The sequence below is a fragment of the Vanellus vanellus genome (assembly GCF_965231255.1).
Source record: "Vanellus vanellus genome assembly, chromosome: 1".
NCBI classification, from domain to species: domain Eukaryota; kingdom Metazoa; phylum Chordata; class Aves; order Charadriiformes; family Charadriidae; genus Vanellus; species Vanellus vanellus.
In genome coordinates this window covers 69,055,914-69,069,078 of record NC_138905.1, presented here as the reverse complement: position 1 = coordinate 69,069,078, position 13,165 = coordinate 69,055,914, and the positions used below count along the sequence as shown (strand labels likewise).

Below are 13,165 nucleotides of genomic sequence, written 5' to 3'. Positions count from 1 at the left end.
TAACGGACCATGCACATACCTACGTAACATTAAGCTCTGGAGTTAATGAAGTCCCATGTCTCAAAACTCAACTGTTTGTGATGCCAATTCACCATCAAGGTGTCACCGGTGCCCTAAAGCTACCATCACAGGAATTTCCAGTGCGATGCAGTCTGAATTTGTTCTAATGTTCTTGTTGCTTCCTTCAGCTGCTGATAGATGCTCTCCCACTCCCACTCTCTTCTTGATCTGTGTCCTGACAGAACTCTGCCTGGGTATGAACACATCATTGTAACACAGGCAAGATAGTTCAGCAAAAGCAAATGTCTTGTTTAACGCTGAGTCGTGGGATATTATACAACTCGATACTTATATACAATTCTCTTCTTAAAATGCAAGTTAGAAAACATATGTTGCTGCATTTACAATACCACTGTTATCCCCAATATTAAATTGAAGTCACAAAGTCTAGACATGACTTGGAGTTTTTGCTCTTGTTTATCTTGATCTCATCAGATGAATGATTAATAGTGTTTAACATGACATTCAAGTCATTTAATGTTTCTTGGGGCAGCATGCCAGATTCAGTAACTCGAGAGCATTCAGCGTAATGGCCAAGATACGCTCAAGGCTATAATATAAAAATGCTATTTTTCTAATCACAGTCCTGTAACATCCTTTTCAGCTAGCCAAATTGCTTTTTTCAGCAACTCCTCTGTGCCCATTCTGTCATATGACCTTTATCAACATGTCTTTCGTAAGGAGAAAGGAGCAATAGGTGGTGCCGTGCCATGCCATTTCTCCTAAAAGCCTGTTGCACGTTTTTCAGAATTTCATCAGCTTATGTTCTTTGGATTGTAAGTAATTAACTGGAAAAGCACAGCACCTTAAAACTTTCCCCAACTTCCTCTAACTTCTGCACGTACCAAGTTATTTTAAAGTAACAGCTTTGTCATTCAGAGTTTACATTCTCTCTTAATCTGACAGGTTTGTAAACATAGACACAGTGCAGTTTCCAAAAGGCTAACTACATTCACCCTCCAAGCAGGGTGCGCAAAGCTGTTATTGCTGTCACCAGACCAAAAAAAGTCTTTCATTAGCACTGTGCCAAAGCCCCTTTCAGCCTACTGGTCAAAACGTTAAGTGCTTGAAGGTTCCTGGAGTTTAGTATTTTTCCTTTGTAGGTCACCTTCTTATAAAAGCTACACTCCATTTAATACAGCACTTGGAAACAGTTTTATACAACTGGTCATGGGTGACTGCTTGCTGGCACTCATTAAAAACAAGCACTAACATTTAACACTCCTTTAGCAAATAGTCCTAGGACCAAGTCACATCTTGGCTTCAGCAACCTTGCTAATACACCCTTATTAGAACCAGCTACCTCGTTAAAGATCTTCAGATGAAATGGGTTTGTTGAATCTCTAAGCAGTAGCAGCTACCGATTTTCTGTCAATGCTCAGTATTTGAAAAGGACCAAAGACCTCAATGCCCGCATGCACTAATCAGTGCACTTTGGGGAAAAGCTTGTAGAAATTGCTTCTGCTACAGAAGATTCTCACGTGCCATCTTCTGTTCCTCTGTCACTGTTAATCCCAACAGCAGAAAAAGAAATCAAGCACGCTGGGTTTTTTGGAAAAAAGTACTCTGTTAAAAAAAATAAACAAAGACTGAAAGTGTACTGCTGAATTTAACAGAAAAGTAGACTCAATCAATCTAAAACAGTTAGAAGAAGATGCAAGTTAACCAACCAATACAATGCTATTTTCCCTTATACCACTGTGAAAGGCCATCAGGTCCCCAGTTGCTGCCCAAATCAGGCAGATACCATCTCCAAGAGAACAAAGGCAAAAACTGTGGAATCTAACCCTTGTCCAGGAAAACAGTTGTGCCAGTGAATTATAAACAGAACCGCTCCCTCCCTCTCCTAGTTTCAACATGCATCACAGCAAGCAATGGTTACAAAACCAGCTGGCAGGCAGCAAACTCAGCAGAGTACCAACACTTCCCCTCTCAAACAGCTAAGACTGTCCAGACTAATAGGAGACAGTTGAACCCAGCTGCAAGTCAGCAAGCCATAACCTATTACAATTTTCTTGTTAATTCACATGGGAGTTTTGTGGGAGACAGGGCAGACACAGAGACATGGCCATTTCCCACATTACCAGTCTTCTGTGCAGAATACTGTCTACTCATGGTTGACTAGGTCACCAGTTTCTGTCTTTTCTGCAGACGCTCAAGCTCTAAAAGCTTGTTAATAAGCCAGGCACATCAACTGTCCGTGAAGGATGCATTAGCATCTGATCAACTCAAGCCTGCGGAGCCTGGAAACAATCTCCATAGATGTATCGCATCTTCATACTGTTTAAGTGGAAATACTTGGGAGATACTCTGCTCTGTTTATCCAAAAATGCTTTGCTGTACAAAAAAAAAAGAGGCATATTTGTAGGGAAAAATACTAGATTCACACACTTACTTCAGTGACTAGAAGTCTGAGTAAAATATGCATTACTTCTAGTGCTTAGAACAGCAAGTGAAGGAGAAATTCAGATGTTAAGAACTTTTGATCTGAAGTAAAAAGGCAATTCACATGCTTTCAAAGAAATAACATTCTTTCCCAAGAGTTGCAAAAATGGAAGAAAGGAAGAGGTGATAAAGAAGCCTACAGAACAACAAATTTTGAACATAATCTGCTATAAAACAAAAGCAAACATGTTTTGGTGGGACCTCAAATTCTGTTATGCCGGGCCTCTCCGATACACACTCAGAAGACATCTACCAACAAAACCTGTAACGCAATGCAGGAAAAAGGCAAATACAGAAGCAGATGCCAAGTTTTTAATCGTAACTCCAAGTACCAATAGTAAAATGGTAGATTGAAAATAAAGCTAAATTGTTTCAAACTGAGCAAGAAGCTTGCAAGTAAATCTATAGAGGAAAAAAATGTAAGGAAATCAGAATTTACGAATATTAGCTGCAGAAAGACTATTCTTAAAGCTCAAATGTCTACCTTTGGCCTTCAAGACTTCACCTGAATCTTTTTCACTCTGATGGCATGCACCACAAAGACAAGTTGAGAACTCCATGAGTTTACATGCACCCTTCTGTCAATACCAAAACTATTTTTGTGGTCTATTTTGGTAGATAATACATACATATTCTGTAACACAAAAGGCTTTGAGTAAGTTCTACTATTCAAATTAAAAGCCTCAAGTTATTTGCTCACCTTCTAATTATTCTAAACTTTTCTTTTGTACCTGAAAATCTGTTACCTCCTTCAAGTCACTTTGGTATTTATGCTCTAGAAAGATTCTTGTAGCTACATGCAGGTAGCTTGAAGTCAAAACCCATGCTCCCTGAGAAGCAATTGCGATGAGTATTTGCCCAAATTTCTTCTGTCCATTCAGATCACTTGAGAGCTATGCAAACATCCTCCCAAACCCTTACTCTATGTTATCAAACACTTCAGAGCAACAGGTCTCCACTTCATGGGTGCATTTCGGTGCCACACAGGACAACTGCACAACACAGCTCAACTGTATGAAAGGAATCATCATTCAGAAACACTGGAGTAAAGGCAAAGAAAACGGTTCTTTTGTTTGCTTCCTGTCACTGACAGGTTAAGGTATAAAAGGAAAGAATCAAGCATAGGTTTCTAGGGCTGCATAAAGAACCCATTCATCAGGTTATAAGAAGTCACATGCACTTAATTGTGTCAGCTTAACAAAGCCACAGTAAGAGAGATTTCTTTAGGAACTATCACTGTTGGAATTACAAAGGCAGTTGAGACACAGAAACACTAGGAGAGAAGATTATGTCCCAAAGGCTAGACAATCCAGCATGCTACAGGAGAGAAGCACCTCCTGAAAAATGCCTTATCAGCACACGTAAACTAGAGAAAGTGAAAGAGTTTAAATTGCTGGAAGAAAGAAGACCTATGCAGCTTGCCTGATCCTTTTCTCAACACCAAATCCTTAACGTTCAGAGAAACGGTTACTATTTCTCAGTCACAAAAGGTACACCACTCATCTGCCACTACAGTAACTGCATGTTTAAACAAGGTAACAAGATGTGTATCTACTCTTTGGAACAGATAGTTGGAAGAGGGGATAATCAACAAATATGCACTCTAGGAAAGAATGCAGAGTTATGGGATAAAATACAGACTACGAGGACCAGGTGGAAAAGGATATTGATTTTATATGATCCATATCTTCTTATAAGCACCATTATCAAACTGGCAGACGAACAGCACTTGCAGAAGCATGTAGTTTTATTATTATTTTGGATAAGCATGCTCACTACAGCTAGTAAATCTTTGCTACATGTATTCAGTGAATGCCACAATTTACAGAAAGTAGGATCTTGAATGTAATTTTTAAGTTCACAGCTACGCAACCAGCCAGGTAGATTACTGGTGTCAGGGATAAAGGCCTCAAAAAATTTTTAGGACTAAATTTGATTTCTTAATATCACCTCAATTTTTTTGCATGAAGATGCTTTATTTCTAAAGAGGAACAATGCTTTGGCCCGTGAAAATTAGATAGCATGCAATGCAAGCTGTGGGAGAGATGGAAAATAATGCTGAACACCACAGTGGTATGGCTTCCACACACCTCCTTGAAAAGACTATTAAGACAATTCATCAAATGCAACTACCACCTCTTAAGAGCTCAGATTGCTTCCTCCTACAAGTACAGCAGAAAGTGGATATACAAGAAGGCAGAGGGAAGCGATTTTTGTAGAGGAGTTTGGGGCAGATTTTATACTAATAAAGGAGCTGCAATGATGTAAATAGGGTAATAGGAGGCAATAGGAAGACTAAACAATGCAATATTATCACAGAATAAAAATACACACATTTTTACACTAGTATCTCAAATCTTAGGCCCTGTAAGTTTTGGGGGAGTATTGTATCTATTAGAATACATCTATATTATGATATTCAACAAAGTCAATATGATTAGCCTGTCATAAGTAGAAGCATTTAAAAGCATATTAAATGACCATGGTTGTTCTACCATCAAGACACTATATAGGTCTCATCTACATTCCTCTTCCAACATAGGAATTCCTTCATTGTTACTGTCTGCTTCAACATGGTTGAATTTAGCCATTAGAATACTAATGTAATGGGCAATACTTCAGTCTTTTTATAAGGCTGCATTTAGCTTGTGTGCCTGAGTACTACTGACATCTACAGAAGAACAATAACCTTACATTACTGTTATCTAAATAAGAGCCCCTTCAAAATCAGAAGAAAATCATGCTTTTGAACTAATAAGTCATCTCTACTGAGAAAGTGAATCCTAGCTGGCATTTGAGTAACAGCTGTGCTGGGGCTTATACAAAACAGAGGAAGATATATAGCATAGTGTTTTTTCCAGATTATTTAGAACACTGCAGTATGTCACATAATAAAGGCCATTTGGCAAGATAATATTGGTACTTTTGACAGAGCATCCCAAAACACTCTATCTGAACCATTAAGTATTCAACATTTTAAGAAAAGAATTTAAAGATATCACGCTATTAAAAACAAGAAATCACAGAGGATGGGAATAAAAGTTTAGGCTGAAAAAAGGTCAGAAAAGCTGGAGGCCATATATGGCACAGAAAGTGATGCAGTTCAAGGCAGAACAGCAATGCCCAAATGGCAAAAAACAAATTTCTGTGGCAGCATTTTAAGAGACTGAGAAAGAGGGAAGACATCAAATACAAGAAAGCTAAATATTTTTAGTGAGCCAAAACACATACTTTTGTCATAAGGATGAAAGCAACCAAAAAAACAAAAGGATTAACACATGCTAAGAAGGTCTGAAAAAGCCAAAGACAGCGTGAGAATACTTTAACCATTTTATTTCCAAAATTCTAAAATTAAACACTTTGACTTTCCTGGTTGAATAATGTGAATTACCTCTTGCCTGAAGATGGAAGAGCACAAAGTAAAAGCCCGTAACTGGTTATGGCCTGTAATTCTTTCTGTACATTTGCTTAGCTAAATAGAAATTATTTGGATGAGTCAGAGACAAGAATGAAAACAGCCTTCCAAAAGAGATGATCCCAAACACACTGTCAGATAAACATATGTATGTTCAAAATATCTGTTAGTACAACCCAACTTTTCTTTTTTCTAACCTTAGCAAATTCAACTATCAGCTAACACTTTGCACCTTACACACATGCTTGACAACCTTCCATACAATGCAAAGAAAAAGACCCTAGGCATTTCCTGTTATCAGGATTCTGAGAATGTCCTATAGAAGTTTTAGCAGTGTACAACCTACAGTGCATTGGCTTGGCTTATTAGCCATGAATACCTGCTAGGACTTCCCATCACAAGGACACTTGAAACTAAATTCAGTAAGGGCCCAAACTAATCAAGTTAAAACAGCCTAGCAGAGGTTCTCATGTCAGCTGAACCATGATAGCGGTCCATGCACACACCCAGAACCTGTGGCAAATGCAATTACAGCAACAGCCTAACTCGTCTGCATTGAAGGCTAAGTTAAGTAGCACCAGCGTGTTTTTGCTGCTGGCTAAAACCACACAGTAGCTGTACTGATACAGTAACCTCATTAAGCCATGATAAATTTAATAGTGAGCCTAAGCCAAATGCCTCTTCCACTTAACTGATATCCACCTGTATATATCCTGGGAGAACCATTAATTGCAATTCTGAAACTCTCTAACCAGAAGGTACTTCTGTCCAATGCTTGGAGACATTACCTGTACACAACACTTAATTAAGGCCATGGAATGCCTTTCCGCAGGATGTTGTGGCTGCTAAAATTTACAAAGGCTCATGCACCAAAAATTCAAAAACATTGCCTCTGGCTCAGGAAATCTGTGAGCCTCCAATTACAAAAAGCTGGGAGAGTGTCCTAGGGAAGTAATGCAGCCTTGTACTCTTCCTTATGAGTCTCTTACTGGCTACTGTCCGACATAGGATATTGCGCACTGTGGAAGTTTGGTCTCATCAAGTACAGCCATTCTTCCAACAAGAATGCTTCCAAATGGATTTTTCTGTCCTAATCGCCAAGACAACAGCAATTAATCAAGGTTCAGATTACATTCAGAGTCAATGTATCTTCTCCTTTCACTTGTAACTAGTTGGAAGTTACAGATCAAAAGTCTTTGATATGAGCAGTGTCTCAGCAGAGAACAAACCAGTACGAGTCCCATTTCTTTGAGGAGGGAATAAAAACCATAAAGCTGATAAACTTACACTTATGCTCTGTCTTGTCAACCAAGTCTGCATACATTCAAGTGAATATTTCTGGCATCTTCCTGGTTTTATTACAATTATTTAGCAGGTATAAAGAGGTTGTATCCTCACAGTTCACATTTCGGGAACTTATTTCAAGCATTGAAGCGCCTACATCAAAAGTCATTTTTCCTAGCAAACTTAACAGATAAATCGTATAACTTACACTTTCCTGGTCAGAAGACAGAGGTGGCTCCACTAAAAGAAGCCTCTGCTTAGAGCTGTCTTCTTCAAAGGCTGCCTGTGTTGTTGCGGTGTCAGACATGTGTCCTTTTCTGAGCCGTAGACCTGGCTCTGGAGAACCAGCATTATCGAGTTCCGTTAGTTCATTCATGAGATGCTGGGAGCCTTCTCAGATATTCTGCTTCCTCTTGGTTCGGTTTGGCTGATTATGTGTTGGCTCTGAAAGACAAACAGTTTATATAACTAAACTGAAGTTAAAAAGAAGAGTGCAAGAGCTGGGTGGAATAAAAGCATGCTTAAAAGCTACCAAACAGCTATGACAACTGCTTTTATATGTGCCCAAACTCCCATGGGATCAATTACATAGACTTCTACACTGCTGAACAATGAATTCTTGTGACCACTAATACTTTCATATCCTAACACAAGTTAAAGACAACTTTGAAAGATGATAGAAAGTGAGCTCCATAAAACAGTAAATTCACAGTGATGTTTTTATAGATATTTTTATTTTCACAAAGTTGCAAACACTGGGCTGTTAATACTATTTACAAATAAACCACTTATCACAGACACAATAATTACCAGCTTTTTGTGGATATTAAGCTCATTTCAAGTCATCTGGGTAAGGTTTCACCAAAACTAGAACACTGGTACAGCTGCCTGGGTAGTAGCAAGCAAGCAGAGCTCAAGCAGCAACTAACTTCAGAGAGACTGCAAGGAGGGCAGTAGTACACACAGTGATTAAGTTTCCCCTGCTTAAATTAACATATTCACAATTACTGCTAGCAATGAGTCTGTACCTTTATTTATACAAGGATTTAGACCAGACAGACTTAAACACCATTCATTCCATCACAGCAGCCATAAACAGATAATTCTCCCAGAAAACCATAACCCACGCTTTCTACTCAGAAAAGTAACTATATTTTACACTTACAACACAGCAAAAAGGATTCGGGGCAAATTTAACTCAAGATGCTGAAGACTAATAAGTTTGCAGGAAATTACCTAATGACAACCTGTTAATCTGAGCCCTCATCCAAGAGTATTATTGGTTACCTATTTATCTTGTACATCGCTGTGTGGTGGTCACTTCAATAGCGAGTCAAGACATACCTGTTTGACACTGGTTGCCTTGGGGGAGGCCCCAACAGCCAGAGCACTTTGAAACAAATCAGAGTGCCAGAAGCCATCAGAATGAATTAGCGCTCAGCTGAGGCTTCAGAATCACTTTGAATGCGAATCTATTCGTTTTGTACTAATCACTTGGTGTCATTCTATTACTGTAGCATATAAGTACTTGGATGTGACTAATACATAACATTAAGATAACCCATCTAACAAGTTTTAACTGGCTAGGGTGCATAATTAGATTGGAATTTTAGTGCCCAATAAAAGATGCTGAACTTTGTCATAACGTATGAGAGCAAATTAAAAGCATAAGATGAGGGACTGATATTGGCAGTCTTGTAATAAAATGTCACCTCCAAAAAGCGAATAAATAATGTACTCCTTCCTTTCAGGGACTAATCTCATTTATATATGATCGCTGCAAGATAATTCTCAGCCCTGACAATGTGCTATAGTTAATTTTGCTGCAGCAGTTTGTAATATTATATCCCCTCAGCTGCCTGGCAGTCCCCAGAGAAGAGAGCTGCTAATGAGCAGGTAACAGATTTCACAGAACTAAATGATACCTCGGTTATCCGAGTTCAGTATGGCACACTGCTTTAATCACCCAAGATTGTAAGATGAACAATACAACAGCAGAGCAGATGGTATGCCCACTTTCCTGCTAACTCCACCACAGGGTCAGTAACCTCCATCTGAGAAGTAACATCTAAAATGGCCACAGCTGTTTACTTGGTAAACACAAGAGCCACAGGACTATCACCCCATGAGAATTAAGCCAAGGTTTAACAACATTACACAGGAAGCCCAATGAAGAAGTTGAGCAAGTGGATTTTAAGACCAAGAACAAATATTTAGAAAGCCACAGAACAACTGAAATCTTGACTGTTTTTGTCATATTTCAAGCAGCCAATTCGCAATTCTATTTTTATGCGAGAAACATTAAGACTTTGTCACATTGCCATTTGGCAAAACTGATCTAGGGAAGAAAGAAAAGAGTATGCAACAGGAACTACAGTTTAATATGAAACTGATTTGGTGTCTTAATTTAAAAGGCAACTTATAAGAGACTGATTTCAGTAAAGTACACTGTACCAATTTGAAGCTGTAGCTAAAACAAAACAAAACAAGAATACAAGTAAGCAGAGCAGCAGTTTGTAAACAACGGTTACAAACACACACCCCTACCACACATTTCCACACAACATTTCAAATTGGTAGTTTGTTGAAACAGCCATAGTTAGTTTCACAGATTGTTCAATCTGCATTAGACATTTAGCCAGCAAGTTTTACCAGTTTTTCTTTCTGCCAGCTTTAAGCAATAGAATTGCTATTGTGTGCTGTATCACCTGCTATATTGCCTGGGAGCATGTCCTTATATCACCTCTATGATACTGTGGGAGCAATACTCAAAGAGACACAGTAACAAGTAACACAACAGGCTTAACCACAATTGGCCAAGATGCTTGCGAAAGCTTCTTCTAATACAAGAAGATACAAGAATGCCAAGAGACTTCTGAAATCAGGCCTTGAAGATTTACTTCGCTAGCACTCGCTGCCAAGCAATCACTAAGGTTAAAAATAAATGATGCATTTCACCTCCACCAAGTGAGATTTGCATTCAGCAGAGTTGAACTTTAGAGCTCTGCATAAATAGAAGTTGTCATTTCTTGAAATGACAGAGGAATTGCTCAATGAACTAAGATGTTTCCCTCTTGTCCTTCATGCAGGATCATTTTAGTGCTAAATATGCTTGCCATTACTGAGCATGCAAAGGTAAGCAAGCCGAAAAATAGTCCAAAAGCATCACTACTGGGTTTTAGTCCTTTTTAAAAATGTACTACAAAAGCCAAAAACACGTGCCTGAATGCAACATGGAGTTGCCAACAGAAAAGTGCTAATAGCCAGAACTATTTGTTCATAAGTGAAAGCAAGCAGTCTGAAATTATGATCACGAAAGCCATAGATGGTCTTTAATTTCTATTACAAAGTTTCTATGACTCCACAGTTCAGTGAAGGATTTGAATGACTAGGATGACCTTTTCCTAAGAAAATGTGAAGTCTAAGTATGATCAGTGGCATCTAGTCAGAAGATGACAGTTGAAACACTGTGAGTGAAGAGATTTGTTGCCCCATTCTGTGTCTAAGAGTAGGTAGCTCATGAAAACAAAAACTGGAAGGTGGAAAGCTATAGACCACTTGAGGTCTTGAAAGAGATTGTGTTTCACTGAGATTATAATTCTTATATTTAAGTCCTTTAGCTTTTTTGCAGCATCCGAACAAAAACTTTCATTAAAATTAGCTTCCATTTAAGAGGAAGTTGCCATGTACAACTTAAAATATACTTAATGAATGCATATATAATAAGCGTAGTATCAGAATCTAGATCAAGCAGGGAGTTCCTGTGGTGTTTAAATTCAGCCGAGGAAAGTATCTACAGAGTTTGGTTTGTTAGTTTTTTTTTTTAATATAGAAAACTTCTAAAGGCTAAGTCAGCTTTTAGAAAGGACTTACCAGTTTAATATTATCATAGTTCTAAACACACCCCATGAGCACAAAAGGTAGCACTACATTAGTCAACTTAATATGCTGCTGCCACCACACAACCTACAAAACCCAAGTGGTCAGCACTCCCAGATGCTCACTCCACCCCAGTTCAGAAGTCACCCCCATGGCAAGGAGAGTTATTGCCAGTTTCAAGCTGTAGACAGATACTCATCATCTTTCTGAAAACAGAATTGGAAGGCAAAACTATTTCAACAGTTCACAATTGTGCAATGTCAGAGGAGTCAACATCCACAATTACAGAGGACATTTAGGACACTGTTTCACTCCTTAAGAAAACAAGGGAAGAGTATTTACACAAACTTAAGCACCACAGGTTGATGTTACTATTCTTTGTAAGATCTCCCTGGATGTTGCCCCGGATAAGTGATACGGCCTTTCTAACCTCCTAGAATTCACCTGGCAAAAGGGCTGGTTTTCTACCTACGCTAAACAATGCCACATGTAGCAACGCAAAGAAAGCACGCTAAGGGTAGTGTTTGTAGTTACATTTAAGAGATCTGTAACTCCCTTTTAAGGATAAACCACAGTCCCAGATGGTCAGACTACCCCCCACTACCCCTAAGCAAAGCAATCTCTCCAGCATCCAGCTCTTCCCAGTATGTTACTCCTATAAGCAGCACAAGAATGATCCCTTCAATGATCCCTATTTCATTCTGTCTATAGCTGGTATTTGGAAGAATAATGAAAATGGCATCCCCCTCCATTCCCCTCTCATTGATCAACAGCCTTTCTGATAGAAAATTTCCTGTTCAGGACAATGGCATCCACTGTATGCTCCTTCCTTGCTCACCCTCTTCAAAGCACCCCTTAAATTACCATAAGCAATATATACACTCTGGACAAATCTTCATAAAATTAGCTCATTCACCCTAACAGAGGTTAGTTATCAAAAGAACAAAAGTTCATCATGAAAATTTCAGGCTACATTGTTTCACAGAACATTCATCAATATTTAATGAAGGCCTTGAGATACTACCTCAATCTACCAACTTTGCCTTGCCTGTCTGTGTCCACATACCATCACAGCTACAACAGCATCAATAGTTGGCCAGCTACCTCCACGCCAGTAGAATAGCAAAGCTAATTGAACAGTAAACCACCTATGGGTTGACTAACTTTACTAAATCTGAAATTGTTTAGACTAGGCCTTAGTAACAAAATCGGCACAACTCCATTTCCAGAACTGTTAGCACAGGTACAAATGGCAAATTCATTCCAGTAATTTTTGCCCATAAAATAGTTGGTTCTGGCTACGTTGACTGAAATAAAATATACTAAACAAAATGTAGCTTTCTTGGCACATTCTATTTCTACTATTATCTTCTGGTAGGGAGATTCTGTCACAAGTAGTCCCTCCCAAATGGTACAGTAACACCAACAGTATTCAGTACCATCGTACAAAAGCTTAAACTATTCTCAGGTGACACTGGAATCATCCCATCACCCATGTGATTCCCTCACCCCCTAGCACCAGCACTGGTGCTCAATTGAGTTCATTGACAGCAAACTCTTGGCAAGGTGTTGGGTTCTGGGTTTTAGAGGGGGAAGGGGGGTGGGTGTCAACTTTGACTTTCTGCCCGCATGGCACCCTGGTCCATTTACCAAGGAAATTAGGCAAGCACCAGTGGCAGTGCACGGCAGGCATATAGAGTTTGGGTAAGAGAGAGAGAAAGAGGAAGTCAGACAGCAAGTGCTGTGTCACATCAGTTAAGACTGCTGTTGAGCGTCACCTGTGCATGTGGTCAAGCTAACCCACACTGGGTCACATTAACTATGGGCTATCCACTGGCTGGCTGCTTTTTTCATTACGCATAGCGCAAAGCGGAAGAAATAAGAAAACCATACATACTAAGTAGATTTGTGAATTGCCCCTAAGCTAGAAAGCCACAGCTGAAAAGTTAACAAAACAGTATTATTGAAAGATTCAAGAGTACAACTTCAAATAAGGGACTTTTATCCTTTTTCATTTTTTTCCTTAAGAGTGTTTCAATGATTGACCCATCTTTTACAATTCAGGAATTAAACACCTACAGC

General features: G+C 39.0%; 1 protein-coding gene across 2 annotated transcripts in view; it reads right to left on the bottom strand.

Moving 5' to 3' along the window:
* The window catches only part of ADIPOR2 (adiponectin receptor 2), a 48,952-nt gene that overhangs the window by 17,265 nt on the left and 18,522 nt on the right, over positions 1-13,165 (bottom strand). For both annotated transcript variants that reach the window (XM_082488390.1, XM_082488391.1), the window contains exon 2: positions 7,413-7,648. In XM_082488390.1, coding sequence (XP_082344516.1) covers positions 7,413-7,580 — 168 coding nt within the window. In that variant the 5' untranslated portion in view covers positions 7,581-7,648. The remainder of the gene's footprint in view (positions 1-7,412; positions 7,649-13,165) is intronic.